Source organism: Talpa occidentalis, unplaced genomic scaffold (genome assembly GCF_014898055.3).
Source record: "Talpa occidentalis isolate TD23 unplaced genomic scaffold, MPIMG_talOcc4v2.1 talOcc4.9, whole genome shotgun sequence".
Taxonomy (NCBI): domain Eukaryota; kingdom Metazoa; phylum Chordata; class Mammalia; order Eulipotyphla; family Talpidae; genus Talpa; species Talpa occidentalis.
This window is the reverse complement of record NW_023605305.1, coordinates 74,695,662-74,714,449: the sequence shown is the minus strand read 5'-3', so window position 1 is coordinate 74,714,449 and position 18,788 is coordinate 74,695,662. Positions and strand designations below refer to the sequence as shown.

The following is an 18,788-nucleotide window of genomic DNA, read 5'->3' as shown; positions in this document are numbered from 1 at the left end:
TCATTATTTAACTCTAAAATTTTACATTTTGTTTTACTTTTCTCTAATGTTAAAAATCTTTGTCCCAAATACCATCAACATAATTATGTTTTGCTTCTGGAAGTTCAGCTTACAGCCTGATTCTCCAGCTCTTCTGATGATTTCATAAAGTACTGACCCGATTTTAAATTCCTTTTTCTATAAACCATTTAGAGCAATAGATTTTTTTTTTTTTTTTTTTTTTTTGTCAGCAAGTGAATCCTGACAGCATACACAGAGTAAGTGGGAAGAAGACAGGGCATAGCATTGTGCGTGAAGTGTAGCCACTCATAGTTAAACCAGTTGATTCAGATGGCACCTGAGTGGGACAACCATTGTAGCTGTATTGAGAAGAAACCAGAGTCACCCAGGCTTTTCTGTCTGTGTGTAAATCCGAGTTCACCAACATTTGTGCTTCTGTTTTTCAACAGTCCTTCTCCCTCCTTGTTCCTTTGCCCAAATCAGACTCCAGGGAACACATTAGGTTAGGTTTAGAGCAGGTTCACAGGATCTTCTCTTAACCCTGGGTCCCTGTCATTTTAATGAAGCCTTTCTGTGGCCATTCTAGCTCCACTTGAGTGGATGAGTGAGCCGCCGTGAGAGTGAATGTATGTGGGCAAGAAGAACTGGAAATTTGGAACTAGTTGGTCACTCCAGGGACCTGGATGATTGCACTGTGGGGCTTTGGATCAAGGACAGTCACATCAGCAGTACATTCTCATAACTTTCCATGGCATCTTCATCCTTCGAGGTGACCTTTTCAGCTGAATCATCTGGGAGTTGTGTCTTTAACTCAGCGTAGACAACTGGAGCATTCTGGGGTAGAAAGAAGACAAAAGAAGAGCTGGGGAGAGAGGAGATTTGGGGACTATAGGTAGTAGTGGGGGACAAAACAGGAAATGAAACTCACCATATCTTCTAGTGTTGTTCTGGAGACACTAGCTGTGGAGGGAAAGAAACAACTGAGCCATGGACGTCAGGATACACCCATAACCTAGTCTTCTGGCTTATTTCCCAGAGACAGGAAAAACTGGACTCTACATTGATTGTCATGTTTTTCCCACCTTGACCCCCCCCACACATGTCCTATGAAACATGTGATTTTTTGTTTTACCGTTTCTTAACCCAACCCTCTGCAAATTCTTTTCAAGCCCCATTAGTTGTGAAGGCCTCCCTCAAAACCACAGGAACAAACCTCACTCCCTTCCTTTAACATATGTTGAGAGAGAATTTCTCTCTTAATTTTAGTTCTTGCTTTTCTTAACTTAGAGAACCTCCATCCAACTCCAGACTCAAACTTTCAGGCCCAGTTGTTTGGCAATTCCCATGGAGCTCTTCCTTATTATGCCCTGGGAGGAAGATTTCTCTTACATTACAGGCCCTGTTCTAGATTTTATCACCACAATTTCTTAAATAAGGAGTCACGATGAGAGAAAAAGTTAACAGGCATGATTTGTCAGATCCTACATATTAGAAGGAGGAGATAAAATCATCAGAGTCACATAGAAATTTTGTGGGGAGTTACAGTCTGAAAAAACAAGATACTTGAGGTTTCTCTCTTTTTCACCATATTCTAACCATAGAGCATTTGGCATTACAGATCTTTTAAATGCATAATAGAAGCTATGTACTATTTTTCCTGAACATAGTCTTATACTATGAAAATTTGCATACAACTTTAAGGGTTTAAAGCAAACCTCAAGGAATCTGAAAATAAATCTTGCAACAGATCATAATATATTAAGTATATGTCCGATAACTAGTCCACCAACAGAGTGTTCAACTTAAATGGAGTTTTTGACAAATATGTGAAGGACAGAGCATGAAGGACAACACACGGTTAAGGAAACTGTAAGATGCATTAACCCAGACAGATTGCAGCAATTCTAGTTCTCCCATTTAAAGGGTCAGGGGGATGGCTGGGAAAGGAAAGTGATAGACAAAGCTTATGATCAATGTTGGTCAAATATAGTAATATGCATGATAATAGAAAATATAATAGCAAGACAGAACACTTCAGCTTAGTGTCATCTTCTAATGGCTTTGTGACATAACGTAATTTGTAAAATGAGCTCAGAATCAGATTACAATTGCACAAACAGTATTGGGTATTTTAAATTCCCAAGTGAGGGAATTTGATCAACATGGTGGCAGGGAAACGCTGTGAGTAGGTCCTCCCATAAAAAAAAGTTAATAGGAGGAAAAGCGGCAGGTCCCTGCAAGGACTGGGACATGGAGGATAAAAGGGCAGCTCTGGCAAACTGCCCAAAGAGGAAAGTTGCCAGAAAAGAGGACAAAGAAGAGAGGAAAGCTCAGAACCCTGTAACCCTCCCCCACCCACAAAGTCAGCACTCTCCGACCAACAAAAAAAACCAAACAAAACAAGAACAAACTACAGATCAAATGGGACAGTGAGTAAAAAGTAACTATTTCAGGCTCTGGGTGCCATTAGAGGAAGATAAGGACTCCATGGAGACCTACAAATAGCCCAAGGCCAGCCAGTAAGCTTGTGTGGAAAAGCACACATGCACTCGAAAAGCATATGTGGATCGCAGCTTCCCAGGTCCCCATGCCCGCAACCTAGGTTTGTGGGGAGACGCATGGTAGCCACCGCTGAGGTGAATGTCCCTCACTGAGTAATTAGAAACCAGGCGCCCAGACAAGGGAGTGGAGTGAAAAAGGTGCCATTTCTGTGGACACTGAACTGGGCTACAACCCATGTCCTGGATCTGAGGGCTTCGGAACTGAGACCTGGGGCACGAAATTCGGGGCATGGGATACCAACAACAGCGGGGCACAGGGCAGACACGGCAACCTCACACCATTGAGGTGCTCCATGCCACGCCCACTCTGTTCCCCAGACCCAGAGGGCAAAAACAATTCTGGAAGGACACCAGGAAAGATCGCTAGCACCACCTAGCGACCAGAACAAAATCACCAACATCCTGATAGTTGGAAACCAGGGATCCCAAAAATACCCTCAGACTCTGAGAGAGGGTGGGCCACGCAAATGGGGGTAAGAGGGAAAATAAGGCGTGGAACAAGACCCCATTCTGGAACTGAGAGCCAGAGCAGGATCAGGGTGTGGGATGCGCCATAGCAGCGGGCACTGCCCAAGGTGACAGCCAGCGTTTTGGATCTGATAGCCCTGAAACTGAGACCTAGAGTGCAGAATTCAGGGTGTGGGATCCATACAGCTGTGGGCACAGCACTGGGTGAACACAGGACCGACACAGCACCCAGCTTGAGTAAGAGCTCCTGTGTTGAGATGCTCCCCTCCGCCCCCCCTCCCCGCCTTCGTTTCTCAGAGAACCACTGGGAAAAAGCACAGGTCAGCAAGTGCTGGTCTCTGGCACCACCTTGTGAGCAGAACAAAATCACCAACTAGCTGATTCCCTGTTGGAACTGAGTAAATACAGAGGGGAGGGAGGGAACTGCAAGGGACAGTGTCCAGCAAAACAGCATCAACACCCTGGTGGAGTTTTGGCATACAGTGCTGGTCTAAGTCTGGTAAACAGTTTCTGACATCCCTAAAGGAGAACTCCAAAGAGACACCAGCGATTGTGGTGGCACAATCGCTAGGTGGTGCTAGTGATCTTTCCTGGTGCCCTTCCAGAATTGTTTTTGCCCTCTGGGTCTGGGGAACAGAGTGGCACAATGTCCCAACACATGGAACTAATTAGAAAGTAAACAACATGGAGAAGAAAAAATATAAATAACCAAGCAAACCTGCAGGAGGAGGATACACCACAAAAAGAAATACAGTCACCAGAGCTCAACAATGACATGCAAGAACTTCTCGGCCTATCAGAGAATTAATGATCATCATGATTAAAAAGCAGAAAGAAAACAAAAAGGAAAAAAAAGTATTTTGAGACAAATAATCACTGAACTGAAGAATGAAATTGAGACCTTGAAAAAGGAAATAAAAGAAACACAGGGAATTAAAAGATTACTAGAGGAGATAAAGAACTCTGGGAAAAGCAATGAAAACAGAATTGATGAAATGGAAAAACGGATCAGTACTGTCAAAGATACAGAAATAAAAAGAGCCAAAAGGGAAAAGGAGAGAGAAGTGCAAATGAAGAAGTATGAAGATACTCTTAGACAATTATCAGACTCCATGAAGAGAGGAAATGTAAGAGTTATAGGCATTCCAGAAGGTGAGGAGAGAGACAAAGGAACTGAGAAATTGTTCAGATATCTATAGGATACTGCACGCAAAAAAAATCTGAGTACACATTTCTCTCAAGGGCGCATGTTTCATTCTCCAGAATCAATCACATACTGGGCCACAAGACAAACATCAACAGATACATGAAGATCAAAAATCCTTCCAACTTTCTTCTCCGATCACAAAGGCATCAGACCAGAAATTAATCATGAAAAGAAAACGAGGAACCCTCCCACTTTGTGGAGATTGAAATCCACATTACTGGAAGACCAATGGACTAATTAAGAGATCAAAGAAGAAATTAAAAAATACTTTGAGTTCAATGACAAGGAGGACACCACTTTTCAGAATGCATGGGATGCAGCAAAAGCAGAAACAAGAGGAAAATACATAGCAGTACAGGCTCACATCAACAAACAAGAAAGATCTCAAAGAAACAACCTAATCTTACATCTCAAAGAGCTAGAAAAAGAACAACAAAAAAACCCTAAAGCCAATAGAAGAAAGGAAATAATAAAAATCAAAGCAGAAATAAATGAACTGGAAATTTAAAAAAGCAATCCAAAAGATCAATGAAACCAAAAGAAGTTGGTTCTTTGAAAAAATAAACAAAATAGACAAACCTATAGCTAGGCTCACAAAGAAAAAATGGAAGAAAACACATATAAATAGGATTACAAATGCAAGAGGAGAAATCACAACAGATTCAGTAGAAATCAAAAGACTAATCAGAGATTACTATGAAAACATATATGCAAACAAATTCAACAACCTAGAGGAGATGGACAAATTCCTAGAACTATATAATCATCCAAAGCTGGAAAAAGAAGAAATAGAACAACTAAACAGACCAATTACAAGCAGTGAAATAGAGGCAGTAACCAAAGCACTCCTCAAAAACAAAAGCCCAGGCCCAGACAGCTTCACAGATGAATTCTACCAAACATTCAGCAAAAAATTGAAAAAGAAGGAATACTACCAAATACGTTCTACGAAGCCAATGTTACACTAATACCAAAACCAAAGACTGCACAAGAAAAAGAAAATTACAAGTCAATCTCCCTAATCAACAATAATGCATAAATCCTCAACAAAATCCTTGCCAACAGACTTCAACAATGCATCAAAGAGATAGTACACCACAATCAAGTGGGATTCATCCCAGGGACACAAGGATAGTTCAACATACAAAAATTGATAAGTGTAATCCAACACATCAACAAAAAGAAAAATAAAAACCAAATGATCATATCAACAGATGCCAAGAAAACATTCGACAAAGTCCAATATCCATTTATGATGAAGGCCCTTGAAATTCTCAGAATAGAAGGAACCTACCTTAACATGAAAAAAAACATATATGACAAACCCACTGCCAATATTATTCTCAATGGCGACACACTGAAGGCCTTTCCTTTAAGATCACGAACAAGACAAGGATGTCCTCTCTCACCAATGCTCTTCAATATAATACTGGAGGTCCTAACCAGGGCAATAAGACAAGAGAAAGACATACGAGGAATCCAAATAGGGAAAGAAGAAATGAAGCTATCATTATTTGTAGATGATATGATAATAAACATAGAGAACCCTAAAAACTCCACAGAAAAACTACTCAAAATAATCAACCAGTTAAGTAAAGTAGCAGGATACAAAATCAACACACAAAAATCAGTAGTCTTCCTATACACAAAAAAATCAAATTGAAACCATAAAAATCAAATACTTGAGAATAAACCTAACAAAAGTGGTGAAAGACCCATACAAAGAAAATTATAAAACACTGTTAAAAGAAATTGAAGAAGACACAAGGAAATGGAAAGACATCCCCTGCTCATGGATCGGAAGAATTAACATTATCAAAATGGCCACCTTCCCAAAAGCAATATACAGATTCAATGCTATTCCAATAAAAATCCCAATGACATTCTTCAAAGATCTAGAACAAATACTGATGAAATTCAAATGGAACCACAAAAATCCATGAATAATCAAAGCCCTACTGATGAAAACAAAGAAGAAAGGAGGTATCACACTTCCAAACTTCAAGCTATACTACAAAGCCATAAAAATAAAAACAGTTTGATATTGGAACCAAAACAGACACACAGACCAATGGAACCGAATAGAGACCCCAGAAATAAAGCCATACTTATATGAACAACTAATCTTTGACAAAGGAGCAAAGAATATGCAATGGAACATGGACAGTTTGTTCAATAAATGGTGCTGGGAAAACTGAACTTCCACATGCAAAAAAATGAAACTAGACCACTACCTCTCTCCGTGCACAAAAATCAACTCAAAATGGATAAAAGAACTGGACATAAGACCTGAAACCATAAAATATATAGAAGAAAATATAGGTAAAACACTACAAGACATACGTCTCAGAAACATCTTTAAATACTCATCATCCAAAGCAGTGATAGTGAAGGCAAAGATAAACACCTGGGATTACATCAAACTGAAAAGCTTCTGTACAGCAAAAGAGACATTAACCAAAACAGAGAGACACCCCACTGATTGGTAAAATATCTTTGCACTCCATTCAACTGATAAGGGACTGATTACAAATATTTACAGAAAACTCACACAGCTCAACAAAAACAAAATAAACAATCCAGTAAAGAAATGGGCAGAACTTAAAAGACATTTCTCCAAAGGGGAAATGCAAATGGCCAACAGGCATATGAAAAAATGTTCAACATCCCTTATAATCAGGGAAATGTAAATCAAAACAACACTGAGATACCACCTTACACAGGTAAGAATGGCACATATCAAAAAAACAAGCAACAACAAATTTTGGCGAGGATGTGGTGAAAAAGGAACTCTCCTACATTGCTGGTGGGAGTGCAAACTGGTCCAACCACTATGGAAAGCTGTCGGGAATTTCCTCAGTCTACTAAAAACAAAAATGGATAAAAAAATGGAGCTACCATATGACCTGGCAATTCCACTACTAGGCATCTACCCAAGGACACAAAAGCATTGATTCCAAAGAACACCTGTACCCCTGTTTGTTGTAGCACTATTTACAATAGGTAAAACCTGTAAACAACCCAATGCCCAAAAATAGATGACTGGATCAAGAAGATGTGGTACATATACACAATGGAATATTATTCAGCAATCAAAAAAGATAAAACTCATGCTATTCACAGCAACATGGATGGAGCTAGAAAGAATTATGCTCAGTGAAATAAGCCAGAAGGAAAAAGAAAAATATCAAATGTTTTCACTTATAACAGGAATATAGGGGAACCAAATAAGACATCAGTGTAAAAAAAATAATAACAGTACAAAACACAACAAAGCAAAAAAACAGACAATTATAAACCAGAGACATCCTGCAGGGGAGGAGGAGGGAGAGGGGTGAGAGGGAGGGAGGGAGGAGCAAAGAGGACTGTGGTGATCATGCACAGGTGCCTTGGGGAAGGAAATTCTATGGGGACTCAATCTGAGGGGTTGGGGGGAAGTAAATATTGTTTAAAAATAAAAAAAATATATATAAAAATGAATAAGTAAATAAATAAATAAATTCCCAAGTGAGGTGCCATGTGTAGAAATGACAAGCTATAGATTGGAGGACATAGTTGTCAACCTGAGAAGGGTTTAATATATTTGATAAGGGGTTAATATCCAAAATATGTAAGAAGCCCAATAGCCAAAATAATAACAGAAATAGCAACAAGCACCTAATTAAAAATGAGCAAAAGACCTGAATAAGTGTTTCTCTCAAGAACATACAAATGGCCAAAAGGTACTGAAAAGGTGTCTAACATCACTAATCATCAGGGAAATGCAAATAAAAACTACAATCAGATATAACCTTGCATCTGTCAGGATGGTAATCATGGAAAAGGTAAAAGATAACACTGGCTGGTGAGTAAATGGAGAAAAAACAACCCTTCTATACTTGGTGAGAAGGAACACTAATAAAACCCCCTAGGAAAAGACAGTATGGAGGTTCCTCAAAAGTTAAAAACAAAATTGCCTATGATCCAGCAGTATACAACCACACTTCTGGGTATACAACCACACTCTCTGTTCACTGCAGCACTATTTATAACAGACACAAGCGACAACACAAGTGATGAAAATATGTGATACAGATGTCCAGCACTATTATTCAGTTTTGTAAAAGAGGGGAATCCTGTCATTTGTGACAATATGGATAGATTGGGAAGATATTATGCCAAGTAGAATAACTTAAATGCAGACAAAAAATAGTGAGTGATCTCACTTACATGTGGAATCTAAAACAGTCAAAATCATAGAAGAATGGTGGTTACATGGGAGGACAGGTGGTTACAGGAACTTGGGGAGGACAGAATGGCAATAGTGGTCAAGAGTTTGAGTTACCCACGATGGATAAGTACTGGAGATGTACTAGAGAACAGTGCCTGTAGCTAATACTATTAGTAATACTGTACCATAGGCTTAAGATATGCTAAGAAAGCTATCTGTGTTGTGTTTTGACCATACAAATAGTAATACTAGTAATAATAATGAAGGGGGTGGAAGGAAATCCTGTATCTTGCCTTGATGGTAGGCTGATTTCATTGGTATATACTTTCTTTGGCTCTTGTCTCCTGAATTTTTTTTTTTTTTTTTTAAGATTTATTTATTTATTTATATAAGCACTGGGTACAGTCAGAAGCGCGGGAGGGTGAGAGAATTCACCAGAGCTGGAGTGGGGAACAGAACAGGCAGACTAACGAAACACACTGCTGAGGGGAGCAGCGGGCATGGCAGGAGAGGTCTGTGCGCCATCTCCTGAATTTAGTCCCCTTTGTCTCCAAAAGACTGGAGACACTAAAACTTCCAAATAATTGTGATTAAAAGGTATAAACAATTGGGATGAGACGGCAAGTCTGTGACAACCAGTCCTGGGAGGGGGGCCCCCATACCTCTTTGGCCTAAGTTTCTAGAGATATCCACTCAGGAAGGTTAGGGAGGGACAACGGACACACCCAACAGGAAATATTGAGTAGTTATAGGAGAAGAGACCTCCTCCCCTCAACTCTATGAATAAAGAGTGAAACTTGGGGTGTGGATGTGAAGGGGGACATCCAGGGGCATTGAGAGTGGAGTAAAGGGGCCCAGCCATAAATAACCACATCAGAGCAAAGGAGAATGGTAAATTACAGGAATTTACCATTGCAAGGCTTGCTCTGTTCATATTATCTCTTTCCTAAGATGTTTTACAGCTTCAAGAAAACCAGGGATGTTGAAGTCTAAAAAAGCCTGCACTAACTGGTGGCAGCTGGTTAGCCATGCGTGGTCAGATGAGCAAAACTCGACCTTAATTTACCAAGGTCTTCATCAACACCTAACGGACACACTACTAGGGGGAGCGTCAGAGTCAGAATGCTAAGGACACGTGCTCCTCTGAGAAAGCATGTCCTGCACCACCCCAGGACCCCCCACAGTGCCGCCCACTCCACCCCCCCAGCCTGCCTACCACCACTGCAAAGCAACTCCGGGGGGTGGGGCACTCCCTTAAAGAAGTCTGCTTGGAGCCTGTCACTCTTGCCTCAATAAAACTCTTTTACTTTTCCTTTACTTTATCTTGTCAGTATGAGGAGTCCTCATTTCATTGTTGAGTGAAGGTCTCAAGAAGTCCCTGATGGGCTGAGCTGGTGAAAGTGTCCCAGACAGCTGCTGGAATAATAAATGCATCACAGTGCTAAGGGATCTTCAGGAAGGAGGGACCTAACAGGAAAGGCCACACCTGCGCCTCATGGAGGAGAGTGACCACTTACACACTTGCCGGCCCAGAGGACCTGAAGCCAGCTTTAAAATACCAGCTGGGGGAAGTCTTTGCCCAGCATCCTCCAGGCTAGTTAAGGGAGGTCAAACAAAGGAACAGAGAAAAAGCTGTAGGATCAGCCTACACGATGTCCAGGCAGGCTTTTTTCACTCTGTGTCAGGCAAGTGGAGCAAAGGCCCAATCAAGCTATGGGCCTTGAGAGAATTGGCTACCATTGCCTTCAAGAGTGAAGACTACCCAGATATAGGGTCATCTCCACAATGTAAGTTTTTATCAGAGAAACCCATCTTATGGTCGGGCAAACATCTAGATAGGAAGTCATCTTCTCTCTCCCCCTTTCTCCTTGACTCCCCAGACCCTGTCTCATTCCTGAGCTCACAATGGAAAACTTCAGTTTATACCATTCACTACAGAATTTAAAGTCATGTAAATTTTCCACATATATGTAATTACATTTGTTCTTTTTCTCTACTACTCTGTCTAATGTTTGTTTGCTTGTCTAGACCCAGAAGAACCCAGGAACTGGGGGATTGTTCCAGACACCTTGACAAAGCCAACTCTGCCCTGTTTGCCCTCTCATCCCCATCACTGCCAGCTACCAGTCTGAAATCTGCCTGAAGAAAGGGGAGAGGAGGTGGGAGTTTTAATTAACATCTTGACCACGATGCTGTAGCTTGTGAACTGAGACTGTGACATGAAGTGTCTGCTTACTGTCTGTTACCTAAGGGAATGAAGAATGTGTTGCAAAAGCCTTGCAAATTTTCATCTTGAATTCCTGAGAAGACCCTCCCACAGAATAAAGTTTTTTTTTTTAAAAAAAAGATTTATTTATTTATACAAGCACTAGAGTGCAGGCCAGAGGCATGGGAGGGTGAGAAAATTCAGCAGAGGCGGAGCAGGGAGTAGAACAGGCAGAAGGACCGAAATACACTGCTGAGGGGAGCAGCAGGCGAGACAGGAGAGGTCTGCCGCGCCATGTGGGACCCTCACCCGCTGGCCGGGATCGAACCGGCTCTGCAAAGGCTGAGGACAGCTTCACAGCGCTGCACTCAACCCACTGCACCACCGGGGAGGCCCACACAGAATAAAGTTTTAAGAGACCATGGGAACATAAATAGATTTTCTCACCACAAAGTGTGGGTGCTTTGTAAACATTCATCATTACTTAAGGACGATTTTCATATACACATCTACATGATCAAACTATAAGAAGGATGTTTAATTTTTGTTCTGATCATCAGCAAGGAATGCATGGTATGTATTTTAGTGCCTATATTGTCTCTTTAGAATCCAAGCACAACACTAGGAATTTTTATCTGCTTTGTTCATGGATTGACGCTCTGTGCTTAGCACTTAGCACATACGAGGTGCTCAATAAGTGTGTTGAATGATGACTACAGTTTGCAGCCCGAAATCAGTTCCCAGTGGCTTACCTTCCCCTTCTTCTCCCAGCTTAATAATACGGATCTCAGAATATGCCATCTCTTCCTGTTGGGAGTGCACTGGAAAGAGAAGACAGCATTTCCTAGGCTGTTCCAGTCAGTGGCATGTGTTGAAGATTCTTCTTTCTAAGCATCCTCTCTACTCTTCTTGGACATATGATGAAGCAATTACTTATTGAGAATATCTGGGTCTGTGATACCTTATGAAGACCAGGGGTCTCTGCCAGGCCTCAAAGTACATTCTCTTTTCCTGGCTTAGGTTGGGAGCATCTTCCTACAGGGGATCCTCACCGTATAACAGCCGCAGTTCCACTGGGGCAGGGCACATGGGATGACGGGGCTCTCCTGCACATGGAGTGGGAGGGATCCTGTGAAACAGAAACACACGAGCATCGCTGGTACATCACGATATGCACCAGCATCAGGTGGCCAGAGAGAATGGGGGGAGGGGGACATCGTTTAGCAATGGTGATCTGGGAAGCCTGCACGGTTTCACTGGACATTCAATAATCTATGTAGAGTGAGACTGTGTTTTGAGTGAAACTCTGGGTCTGTGGTTTGAGCAGGCTTCCTGGGAACAAGGGTAGAGATCCTTCTTATCATAGAACAGCCATCTCTGGATGGAATGGTCATTCTCAATAGGTTAAAAAGCTGGCCTCATCAATAAAAAGTAGTGACTACATGTCTTCATGTCATCCTGCCTGGACAGTTCAAGAAAGAATTAGGCTGAATTCTCACTCCAAGCCTTTAGTTATAACCTAAAACACTGCCATAGAAGAAGATCATATTTTCCATACCAATGTTAAGGGCAAAAAGTCTGGTAAGTATACATGTACGTGAGGGCCAAAATGATTATTAGGAACTGAGAATTCCCTGGACAATCAAGAAGACTTAGCTATTGTGCACGTAGAGTGACAACCTTGAACAAGAGGTATATGCACCAGAGATATTATGTGCCAACCCAGAAAATCATGAACCTTTGGTGTTATCCATTTATATAAATGATATATTGCAAATAAAAACTGACCTTAATACATATAATATCTATAATGTAAATTGTTAAGAGGGTTTTAGGAAGTCCTGGTTTTGACCATTTCAAGGAATGATGAAATGGGAGCATTTAGCCACAGGGATAGAGAGAAATTACTTGACCCAGTTTTGTGGTCCCACAGTTATACATATTTTGTTGTTGGGAAACCAGAAGCCTGAGATTCACCTCACATTGTCTTCCGGAAAACCATCTCCTGCAAATGAAGCAAAAGCACCATTATGTCAGCAGAGGGAGCTCTTTCTCAAAATCTACACATGAGCTGCCCTAGAGGTCATGGGGAAGTCATTTTACAAGGGTCCAGTTCTACACTTTGGTGAAAATGATGTGAAATAGGCTTGAGCCAAGCATAATACTTGCTGGAGACAATGCTACACAATCCTAGCTGAATATGCAATTATTTGAGATGCCATTAAACCTCAAGATTGTGTTAAGCACCTTAGGAGATACTAAATACAACCAAGTTGCCTCTTGTGGAGTAGTGAGGGGCTCTGGGTGGACTTTGAGAAACATCTTGTAGTCTTGCCCAAAGAAACCCCAGGCTCCAGTTCAGGGGTGCTCAGGACCCTCATGGCCAGAGGCCCAAAGGTACATATATCCAGCCCAGGGCACACAGAAGGTGCTGCAGGGTTGAGGGGGGGAGTGCGGGGATCTGGTAAGTTGGAAGGAAGTAAATTCAATTAAGAAAATTATGGGTGATGGCTCACTGCCTGTCTTGTATACAACATGTCCTGGCATCTGAAACTAGCCTGACCTGACCTAAGATGAGAAGTCTTTGGAAACACAGGACAGGTGGTACCTGGGAGAGACCCTCTCCCTGCATAGGGGAAGAGCTGTGGGCTGGCTGCAGAGAGTAGGGCCAGTGGGACACTGGGTGGCAACTTTAGGCTCTGACTCTGGGAAGTTTCAGGGGAGGAATAGGAATAGAAACTAGCCAGCTCCCACTCTCAATTATTTATTCCAGAGCCCTTTATTGTCCATTGGATTGAAGCTAGGATGAGGTATCCATTTCCAATCTACAGGAAACAAAGAAACTGCCCAAAGAAACTATTTAGTTTTTGAAACTTGTTATTAAAAAATCTTACTTCCTTCTTATGTTTCACATAGGGCTTAGTAAACCAGACTAGATATAAACAGCCTGACCCACAGCATCTGTTAGGAAATCACCCCTCAAGTGTGTCTGGGTATTGGAGTGGCATGGTAGATACTGAGGTTGCAATAAGTTGTGTTGCCTGGGGTAGGGACAGGGCACTAACTCCAGTAAAGGCTAAAAGAGAACACAAACCTGATTTCCTGCAGGGCCAGCAATGAAACAACAGGGCTGTGGCCAGGAGAATGCTCAGTAGGGCCCCGGTGACTCCCGCAGCTATTGTGCCACTTCTATACCCAGGAGTTTCTGAGGGAAGAAAGAGTCTGCGTGAGCCTCAGCAGGAGAGAAGAGGGTCTGCACTGCAGAAGTTAATGGTGGCCTAGTCTTCCGGACTTGGCTTTGGGACTGATTCCTGGAAGAGGAGGAATCTAGGGGCCAGGACTCATGAGGACCCCTGAAGGCTGAGCCTGAGCTGGGACAGCACAGGGGGCAGTCTTCTATCTGCAGGCAGCCTACACATGACAGGACATGGTAGGAGGCTATAGTGAAGAGCCTAGGTGGAATGTGGCAAAAAGGGGAAAGCTAGTCAGCTCCCTCCACCAACCCTCTGACATCATCTCAGAAGTTAGCATTTTTAGGGGAGACTACATATATAATATATGTGTTTTATATACACACACATGCACACACACGCACACACACACATTCTTGGAATTCGACATCTTGGGAATTCACTCAACTTGAAAAAGATGTTATGTGATTGTGGTCTGATAGCAGGGGCAATGATTGCTTGAAAAACAAAGCAAATATCATCAGTGATTAGGGCACTACTTGGACCAGGAATAACTCTGAGACAGCTCTCTATTAAGAAAATACAATGGGAGCAGTTCCCAGGAAAGCAGGGGCCTGCACGGAAGGCTGTTGGAGGAGACCCTGTGTCCCACTTCCGGAACTGAGTGAAGGAAGAGGGAAGGCTCCAAAACAAAGGTAAAGATGCACATTTAGGGAAAGAGACCCACAGCATACAGAGCCTCGGTGATCTTCAGGGACAGCGCCCATCAACTCAACCATAGCATGACTGTCCTTGTGGAGTCTGGTGTGGCAGTACCAGACTCGGTCTGGCCACCAGTCCTCGATGCCCCAGTAGGAGCACCTTCAGAGATGCCTACCAAACCAGCAGCACAGTGGCCCAGTGCATAGAAAAAAAATCCAAAACAAACAAGAGGGAGAAGGAAAAATACAAATAACCAAGAAGCCCTCAGGGGAAAGACATACCACAAAAAGAAAATCAGCCCCCAGAACTCAACAATAATGACATGGAAGATCATCTCTGTCTGACAACTAGAGAATTTAGAATTTGCCGTCATTAAAAAAACACAAAGAAAACAAAAAGGAAAATAATGATATGAAAAATATAGTTAATGAACTAAAGAATGAAATTGAGTCTTTAAAGAAGGAAGTGCAGGACATTAAGAGATTAATGGAGGAGCTAAAGAACCCTGGGGAAAGTAATGAAAATAGAACAGAGGAAATGGAAGAACAAATCAGTACTCTCGAATACACAGATATAAAAAAAAAAAAAAGAGAAGTACAAAGGAAAAAAGTATGAAGAAACACTTCAAGAACTCTCTGACACCATGAGGAAAGGAAATGTAAGAATAGGAATCCCAAAAGGTAAGGAGAGAAACCAGGGAACTAAGAAACTATACAAGGAGATAATCAAAGAGAACTTCCTAAGCATGAAGAAGCAGATGAAAATAGACATACAGGAAGCTAGAAGAACACCAAATTATCACAACTATAGCAAGGCACATAATGGTAAAGATTCCAAGCATTCAAGACAGGGAAAAAATAATGAAGCTGATGAGGGGGAAGAAACAGATAACCTATAAAGGAAAACCAACTAGGCTGACATACTTCTCTGAAGAAACACTATGGGCAAGAAGAGAATGGTGGGACATATTCAACAAACTCCAAGTCAACAAATGCCAACCAAGAATACTTTACCCTGCAAAGTTCTCCTTCCTCTGTGAAGGAAAAATAAGGACCTTCTGAGACAAACAGAATCTCCAGAAATTCATTACCACTAAAACCCCACTCCCAAAAATATTACAAGAAGCCCTAAAACCAAAACCAACAGAGGAATGAATAGGAAGAACAGAATAAAACAAGAAATAGAATCACAAAAGGACAAACAAAATGGCAAATACAAACAAAATGTCAATGACAAACAAAATGTCAATGATCAATATTAGCCCTAAATATAAATGGACTAAATTCATCAATAATCAGACACAGAGAAGGAGGATGGATAAAAAAACAAAATCCAACCTTCTGCTGTCTCCAGAAAACACATTTAACTACAAAAGGTAAACATAGGCTGAAAGTAAAAGGTTGGAAAACAATCCTACAAGCAAATGGACAAAAAAGAAGGCAGGAACAGCTGTACTTATATCAGATAAAATAGAATTCAAACTAAAAATGGAAAAAGAGACATAGAGGGACACTACATTATGATTAAAGGGACAATGCATCAGGAAGATATAACACTCATCAACATATACTCACCAAATGAAGGAGCACCAAAATATGTCAGACAGTTATCAACTCTGAAAACAGATAGTAAAGAAAATACATGTGTAGTAGGAGATTTCAACACCCACTCTCACCAACAGACAGATCAATGAGACAAAAAAATAAACAAGGACATGTAGGAAAATAAAGTGTTAATGTCGTTTTGCCGGGGACATTGGAAGATGTGCGCCCACCTTCTGGCCTTCTGATCCGGGAGCCTGGCCAGCGCCGGGACCAGGAGCCAAAAGATAGGGCTTGTTATGTAACTGTTCACGATGTCCGGGACCACCAAGAAATATGGCTGGTTATGTGACTCCGGGGTGTCGTGCGCAGAAACTTGACCAGCCCACCATGAATCCCTGAACTTGGATACTGGCCATATCCAACCTTGGGAGATAAAGACATAGTGGTCGCCCAGCTGCTGCTGCTCGCAGCTGCTGGACTTGCATACGTCCCCCGTGCTGTTCTCCGGAGTGCTGATTCTTTGCCACCGTGATGCTGTTCTCCCGAGTGCTGACTTTTTGCCTCCGTGATGCTGATTTCTGAGGAAACTGTACAGTATGTATGCATGTTCATCAGGTTGGATTTGGGGCACTGTTTATAATTTTGCTCGCACATCGCCTCTGTTGCTCACAATAAATCCTTTTTCCTTTAATACGGTGTGATCATTGAATCCCACGGAATCGAGCCTCCCTCAAACACCTGTGCACGGGGCCAGCAATTATAACAGTGTTCTTTTTGTTTTAAAATATGCTCATTCTCAATGAAATAAAGCGTTGACAGCCTAAAACCAAAGGATCATTTCTTAAAAATATAAACTCAAAAAAAAATACTTTCTTATCTAAAAAGTTAGTAAAAACTGCCGTGACTGCTGTGGTCTCGAGCCCAAGGTCTTTGGTAATAATTAAGATTAGACATTTATTCTCTGTGCAGATTTTAGCTTTTAACTTATTAAAAACCTCAGTATCTTCACACATATTGGTAAAATAACTATGTTTTAAAATATATGCATATGACCAAAATTTTAAATGTGTATCGAGAGATCTCTGTGTCTGTTTGTGTCTGTCTTTGTGTTTTGTTTTGTTTTGTTTTGTTTTTTTTACCTCCAGAGGACTAATTATAAACGGCGCCTATATAAGTTCTCATGAAAACAAATTTTGAGATAATCCAAATTTTTTTTTCATTGCCATGATACATGCTTATTTTTATTTTTTTATTTTTTTCATATTTTATTTTATTTTTTTAATAATAAATTTTATTTTTATATTCCCCATACAATTTCAACCCCCCATTTTGACCCCAATCCCTCCCTCCCTCCACCCACCCCTCCAAAAGTGTCTCTGGTTCATAGATTTTTGTTGATTTTGATTTTCACTTTCTTATAGTTATTCATTTTCCTGGTCCCTTATTTAAGTTTTCTAGATTCCTGCTATGAGTGAGACCATCCCGTATTTTCCTTTTTCTTTCTGGCTTATTTCGCTGAGCATGATCCCTTCCAGCGCCATCCATGTTGCTGCAAATTGCATGTGTTTATCTTTTTTGAATGCTGAGTAATATTCCATGGTATATATGTACCACATCTTCTTGATCCAGTCATCTATTTTTGGGCATTTGGGTTGTTTCCAAAGCTTAGCTATTGTAAACAGTGCTGCTATAAACATAGGGGTGCAGGTGTTCTTTGGAATTGATGTTTCTGTGTCCTTTGGGTAAATACCTAGGAGTGGAATTGCTGGATCATATGGAAGCTCTATGTTTAGTAGGTCCAGAAATCTCCACACAGCTCTCCATAGTGGTTGGACCAGTTTGCACTCCCACCAACAGTGCAGAAGAGTTCCTTTTTCTCCACACCCTCGCCAACATTTGTTGTTGCTAGTTTTTTAATATGTGCCATTCTCACTGGTGTAAGATGGTATCTCATGGTAGTTTTGATTTGCATTTCCCTGATTACAAGTGATGTTGAACATTTTTTCATATGCCTGTTGGCCATTTGCATTTCCTCTTCAGAGAAGTTTCTTTTTAGCTCTTCTGCCCATTTTTTGACTGGATCATTTTCTTTGTTGTTGTTGAGTCTCATCAGCTCTTTGCAGATTTTTGTGATCAATCCTTTATCATTAGTGTTGTGTGCAAAAATGTTCTCCCAGTTGGTGGGGTTTCTCTTTGTTTTTGTTATTGTCTGTTTTGCTGTGCAGAAGCTCTTTAATTTGATGTAGTCCCAGCTGTTTATCTTTGCCTTCACTATCACTGCTTTGGGTGATGTGTCTGTAAAGATGTCTTTGATGTGCAAATCACGTAGTGTTTCCCCTATATTTCCTTCTATGTATTTTATGGTTTCAGGTTTTATGTCTAGTTCTTTAATCCATTTTGAGTTGGTTTTTGTGTATGGTGTGAGGTAGTAGTCAAGCTTCATTCTTTTGCATGTAGCGGCCCAGTTTTCCCAGCACCATTTATTGAACAGACTTTCTTTGCTCCAATGCATATTCTTTGCTCCTTTGACAAATATTAGTTGACCATAAATCTGTGGGTTTATTTCTGGATTTTCTATTCGATTCCATTGGTCTGTGGGTCTGTTCTTGGTCCAATACCATGCAGTTTTGATGATTATGGCTTTGTAGTATAGCCTGAAATCTGGGAGCGTGATGCCTCCATTCCCTTCTTTTTTTTTT

General features: G+C 41.1%; 1 protein-coding gene across 1 annotated transcript in view; it reads right to left on the bottom strand.

Moving 5' to 3' along the window:
* Positions 1–225: 225 nt before the first annotated feature.
* The window catches only part of FCRL4 (Fc receptor like 4), a 40,440-nt gene continuing 21,877 nt past the window's right edge, over positions 226–18,788 (bottom strand). Inside the window, exons 8-13 of the mRNA XM_037500787.2 lie at positions 13,747–13,857; positions 12,630–12,657; positions 11,705–11,781; positions 11,405–11,473; positions 929–960; positions 226–834 (exon numbers count right to left, since the gene is read on the bottom strand). Of these exons, the coding sequence (XP_037356684.1) occupies positions 718–834; positions 929–960; positions 11,405–11,473; positions 11,705–11,781; positions 12,630–12,657; positions 13,747–13,857 (434 nt within the window). The 3' untranslated portion in view covers positions 226–717. The remainder of the gene's footprint in view (positions 835–928; positions 961–11,404; positions 11,474–11,704; positions 11,782–12,629; positions 12,658–13,746; positions 13,858–18,788) is intronic.